Genomic DNA, 5,810 nt, shown 5'->3' with positions numbered 1-5,810 from the left:
CCATCGGGACCAGGTCTGTGCCAGCCGCCAGCACCCAGGCATCTCCCCCTCATCCCCCCAGCTTCCCAGTGACCCGCTCAGGGCCCCACGTTCGGGCTCGGAAGTGCTTCTTCTCATCTGACTGAACCCTTCCAAGCTGTGATCCAAGTCCGCGTCCTCGAATCCCCCCTGGGCGGCACAGTCCTTTGCTCCCAGAGGGGCCTGGTCACCCAGCGTCCGTGCCAACTGTGTCCCTCCGTCTGTGTCTATACCCCCTGCCCTGCTCTGCTCCTTTTGAGCCATCTGAATGCCCCCCCCTCGGTCTGGCCCACCTTCCCCTGGTTTGTCGGCAATGGCTGTTTGGCTCTCCCCGTCCTCGGGCTTGGTCACCACCATGGAGGTCAGCGGCGTCACAAAATTGTACTTGAGGGACAGTCCCAGGGCCTTGGCCGTGAGGTTCTCCTTCTCCTCGCCTTGGGCCTTCTTGCTGTGAGGGGCACTCGGGAGGGTCAGCCTGCCAGACCCAGGCTTGGCTTCCCCAGCAGGGAGCAGCCCATCCCGTGTGGGGCCCCCAGGCAGAGCCCAGAGGACTCGGGGGAAGCTGCTTCACCAGCTCACAGGGGCATGCGGCCATGACTTGTTCCCGCTCTGGGCCTCAGTTTCCCCACTGATTGAACACGGGACGCTTAGGGGCCTCTAACAACAATGCCCACCATGGCGTCCCTGTGTGAGGGGCCCCAGGCTTATCCACCTGTACTGACGACGCCCCCCTCTGGGGTGGGCCCACGCACTGCAGCCTGTGATTCTGCTCCATCTGCCCTCACTGAGGCTGGGAGTGGACCGCCGAGGCCCGGCCCTGTCCTCCCTGCCCTGCCCCGCCCGCCCTCTTTTCTTCTTTGATGCAAGACTTGATTTTACCGCCAGCGGGCAGAGGGTGGGCAGACGGGTATGGCTGGGGGTGGGGGTGGGGTGCTGTGGTCACCGTTGGTCCAGCAGCTGCTCGATCGTGAGATAGGCCCAGAGCCGCTCAATGTAGTTTCCAAAAATGTAGCTCTGCTCCTCGAAGGCCTTCTCCAGCTCCTTCACGTCCACCTCCTCCGTGAAGGTGAGGTCGTTGACGGCCTGGGGCGGGGCAGCGGGAGGGGAGGCCATGGGCTTGGGGCTAGAGGGCTGTCAGGCACCCACGGGCAGGGGCCTGGACATACAGACCCCCCCATCCCAGCACGGTGCCCAGCGGGCCCCACTCACACCGTGGCCCTTCACGTCCGCCTTAAAGCTGTTCAAGTCCTGGTCCAGCAGGCGCCCGGCTACCACAATCTCGGAGCCGTCGTAGAAGTTCTTATAGTTGTTCTGAGTGAGGTCCTGGATGGCGTTCTCGGGGTACTCCATCTCCACGCCCATCAGCAGCGGGTTGGCCACCTCCTCGTAAAAGCCCTGAAGAGTCAAAGGGAAAAGCCCATGGGAATCTTCAAGCGATTTGTGGGACAGAGAGAAAGGAGGCGTTTTGAGAAGGAGACCTGGTGCTGCAGGACGGGGGGCCCCAGCCCAGTGGGGGTGCAGGTGTGCAAGGGGAGGTGGACCCACTCGGGTGGGGAGGGACAAGGCGGCCTGGTTGAGCCAATCAAGTCTAGGCCGCATGGTTGCACTTGAATTTCAGGCGCACTGGGAACCTTTTAGCGCAATCACAGAAAAACACAACAACGATGAGTCACTGTGGCGTTACCCTGACTCGATGGTGACCCCGAGCGTATCGGAGCAGACCTGTGCCCCACGGGCTTTCCCGTGAGGCTGTGGAGTGGTGGCAGACCTTCCTTCTGAAGTAGTGCTTGACCTCCAGCCTCTCGCTGGCTGCACAGCATGTTAACTGCCGGTTGGTCACCCAAGGACTCAAGCACAAGCATGGCCTAGGCCCTATTCGGGCCCTGCTGTCACTGGAAATCATTGCGTGCGCATCGGCGAGGCAATGTATAACGGACTCCTCTGAACCTGGCTCAGCTTCTACAGAGGAGGCGCGTCTGTTCTGTGTAGTCTGAGCACCAACTCGGATCGTCGCTAGCTCACAGAGAGCAAGCGTCACCTCTCATGCAAATCCTGGAGGGTCAACTCAGCCGGAGTGTGCGGCGCCCTTCTGGAAGTGACAGCACCCGTAAAAAGAGGAGACGGGGACCACACCAACAGGGACGGGCCGACAGAAGGGGTGGCAAGCGTCCTGGCACACAGTGAAAAATGTCACTCGTGGCACGAAGCCGTCTGAGGAAGACTCGCTAAAGAGGAACCTCGTTTGTTGTGTAAATGGTCACAGGAAACACAACAAAACACACGTTTGTTTTTTAAGGAGTTGAAGGTTTCTTTTCTTCCCCTCAAAAAAAAAAAGAGGTGAATTTTCACCCAAGAGGAGACTCTTTCTGATGACTGCACTTATTAGAACAACTTAGTGGAATCGCTCCGGGATCGGGTAGAGAGCTCGATGCTCTGGAGGTGTGCAAGACAAGGCGCACCTGCAACTGCAAGTGGGCATCGGAATCCTCGTAAATGCGCCGGGCGAGACCGTGGTTCTCCAGGGCCAAACGCTCCAGGAAGTTGTAGTTCAGGTTATTGCCAAAGCCCAGGTTGTACAAGGGGAACTTGCCCCCAATGGCGTTCCGCACGTTCTCTTGGATCTTGTCCGTCCGGCTTTCGCCTGTGGGAGAAGACAGTGTTCCACGCAGCAGAGGCCAGGGCTCCAGGGCATGTCGGACTCCCGCGCTCCCAGGCCCTGTCAGTAGGGCCCAGAGCCCCGGCAGGGAAAGCAGGGTCTTGAGGCATTGGGGGCCTAGAGGCCTGGGAGGGCTGTCTCAGGTGTCCTAGTGGGCAGGCTGTAGGCAGACTGCGCTCTGGGCGGGAGCCAGCCCTCCCCACCCCTGCCTCACCATAGTTGGCGTCCCCGTCGGTGAGCAGGATGATGATGGAGCTCCTCCTCGCTGCGCCCTGCCCGTCCCAGGCCTCATTCAGCATGCCGATGCCCCGCATCAGCCCGCCGTTCATGTTGGTCACTAGCACACAGACAGGACCGTGAGGGGCCAGAGGATGCCATTGGGACGGGGCCTGCTCACATGCCCAAGGGCCTCAAGTCTCTGGTGGTTGAGATAGTTAAGGTTTATTGTGCCAACCTGGCCGATAAACACATGTGGGATTACTTGAAGGGCAGAGAAATAAATGGCTCAGTGAGCCTCTCCTTTCTAGTTCTTGGGTCTCTTGCTTTCTGATGGTCGCATCAGTGTGCAGCTGCCTGAGCCAGTTCCCTGCTTCAGCAGGCAAGGCTCACTTCCTGCAAGACATCCCTGAGGAGAAACCGCATGGACCTACCCCGATGCAGCCCTGAGTGCAGGAGCAGCCGTGTGGAGACCCCTGCCAGCGCTGAGATGCTTACACATTCACTGATTTGGCTTTCCTCCTGCAGTCAGTGTCATTGTGTGTGTTTTGTGAAATTGAGGAGGGCTTTGTAGATTGGTGTCGGACATAAGGGCTAATGTCGGACTTACAAGTTTGGACAGCACTGGGTTGGGATGCTTTCTGAATGTACACTTACCCTTTATATAAAACTCTCATAGTTTCTGTGGGTTTGTTTCCCTAGTTTACCCAGACTAACACAGTGGTGCTCAGTCAAAATTGGCGGAGGGAGACGGAGGGATACTCTCTCCAATAAAGGTCAAAGGGCCAGCCTTTCCCGGCTGCCATCAGCTAGAAGCATCTCAACTCACTGCCAATGAGTTGATTCTGATCCCCAGCGATCCCCTGGGGCTAGTGGGAGCCGCCCCTGTGGGTTTCTGAGACTGTAACTACATGAGAGCGGGAAACCTCACTTTCCCCCCATGAGCAGTGGGCAGTGTTGAACAGTTGACCTTGCAGCTCGTGGCCGCAAGTGGCCTCGGGGGCTGCGAGCCTTACAAGCAGGCAGATGAAGTCTGGGCTGAGAGGAGGAGAGCAGAGGTCTCTGGTTTACCCAGAAAGAGGCAGCAAAGGACACGGGGCTTGGGGTGTGACAGCTTTGGAACAAGTCGGGCACCAGGATCCCGGGTTAGAAACAAAGAATCTTTCTCTAGACCCAGAGAGTTCCAGACGGAGCACCCTGGTGTGCTGCCCACAGCCAGGGTCTCTGGTCCCAAGGAGGGGAGCGGCCGCTCGGCTGGGCTCAGAGCAGCGAGGAGACCACTGGCCACCTGCGGCCTTTCTAGTAGCTCTTACTTCCTTCGTCGTTGATGTTCTTCACGAACTCCCGGGCCTGCTGCAGGTTCTCGGGAGTGGCTTGCACCAGGGTGTCCTTCCAGGTGGTCACGCCGGTGCTGAACAGGATGAAGTTCAGGTAGTCCTCTTCCTTGATGTCATCCAGGATTTTCAGGAGGGCGTCCCTGGTCTGGGGAGAGGACAGTTCCCTGACCACTCAGGGCCTCAGGGCCGGAGGGGGAAAGGGTCATCCAGTGGTGCCCCACGCCTGAGGCACCCCACGAAGGCCAGGGAGACGGTTTGTGAGTCAAACATCTTGTCTGGAGCAGCTTTTCCTTTCGGCTTCAAAAGCAGACCTCTCTCACCTGCTCTATTTTCCGGCCGGCCATGGAACCACTGATGTCGATCACAAAGACCACATTCTTGGGCACCACGGGAAGGCCGTGAGGTGCGAAGAAGTGCACAAAATAGCCGTTGACCACCTGGGAAGAGAAGGGGACAGAGAGATGCCAGGCTGTGGGCCACATCACCGTGGCTACCTCTGGACACAAAACCCAAACCGCCTCACTGCCATCGAGCCAGTTCAGGCTCACAGCGACCCTGCCTGACAGGGTGGAACCGCCCCGTGGGCTTCCAAGACTGAATCTTTACTGGGGTAGACAGCCTCATCTTTTCCCCAGCGGCTGGTGGTTTCAAACTGCTGACCTTGTGGTTAACAGCCCAGAGCGTCTATAACCCACTCTGCTGGCAGGGCTCACCAGACCCTGCAATTAGAAGCTGGATATCTCCCAGCCCAAGAAAAAGACGTTCCTTTGGCTCCATGCACCAGGGGGTGTCCCACAGAGGCACACAGGGACTGTGCGGTCCCGGGTCTGGTAGGGAGCTGGGTGAGGCTGCTCCCCTCCCCCGGCCCTGCGGGCAGGTCTACTTTCCGGCGCCCAGGTACCTGCACGTTGGCTGGAGACTCTCGGTTCACGTCATAGGTGATGATGAAATCCCCGTTGAGCAGTGTGTCTGCACAGGTGGGGCAGGAGCGCTGATGCTCTAAGCTGGGCTTGAAGGACACGTGGCCCTGGGGGCGGGGGGGCACATGGACTTGCTCAGCCTCCTGTGCAGACCTCACCGGCCTGGATGAGGCTCAGGGTGAGCAGCTCTGGGTAACCCCCTGCTCTGGCTTCTCTGAGCGCCTCGCTCCTTTCCCCTGGCTTCTTCCCCGAGTCCCTCACCCACCTGACCTCCAGGGCCTCCCCCACCCCTGGGGAACGACCTTTGCAGCGTAAGAACAGGAACTTCCTGTTGGGTGGGGCCCAGAGGCGGGGAGGGCTAGGGAGGACCCAGAAACCCTCTCAGCGGTGCCCTGGGCGCTCAGTGATCAATCTGTGATTTAACATGTGTGTGGACTTCCAGTCATCTGCTGCCGGCCCAGCGAAGGTCCGGGGTCGGCTGGGGGCCTTAGGGGTTGACCTAGAGAACAGTGCTTCCCATGTGGGCAGGACCACCCTAGGGTGGGGGTGGGGGCGCTAGAGCCCTCCAGAAGCTGCAAAGCCGATGCCTGTGCTGTACCCCGGATTACGGGCTACAGCACAAACATTCTCAATGCCAGGGCAGGTGCTGGGTCAGTCTTCCCC

General features: G+C 59.3%; 1 protein-coding gene across 1 annotated transcript in view; it reads right to left on the bottom strand.

Annotated features, from left to right (window-relative positions):
* Nucleotides 1-5,810, bottom strand: part of ITIH3 (inter-alpha-trypsin inhibitor heavy chain 3) — a 13,610-nt gene that overhangs the window by 4,111 nt on the left and 3,689 nt on the right. The window contains exons 6-13 of the mRNA XM_045297417.1: nt 5,129-5,319; nt 4,548-4,664; nt 4,204-4,372; nt 2,889-3,011; nt 2,478-2,659; nt 1,228-1,413; nt 962-1,101; nt 312-466 (exon numbers count right to left, since the gene is read on the bottom strand). Of these exons, the coding sequence (XP_045153352.1) occupies nt 312-466; nt 962-1,101; nt 1,228-1,413; nt 2,478-2,659; nt 2,889-3,011; nt 4,204-4,372; nt 4,548-4,664; nt 5,129-5,319 (1,263 nt within the window). The remainder of the gene's footprint in view (nt 1-311; nt 467-961; nt 1,102-1,227; nt 1,414-2,477; nt 2,660-2,888; nt 3,012-4,203; nt 4,373-4,547; nt 4,665-5,128; nt 5,320-5,810) is intronic.

The sequence above is a fragment of the Echinops telfairi genome, unplaced genomic scaffold (assembly GCF_000313985.2).
Source record: "Echinops telfairi isolate 266 unplaced genomic scaffold, ASM31398v2 ScPeMD7_7420;HRSCAF=8458, whole genome shotgun sequence".
NCBI classification, from domain to species: domain Eukaryota; kingdom Metazoa; phylum Chordata; class Mammalia; order Afrosoricida; family Tenrecidae; genus Echinops; species Echinops telfairi.
This window is presented reverse-complemented; position numbering and strand designations above follow the sequence as displayed.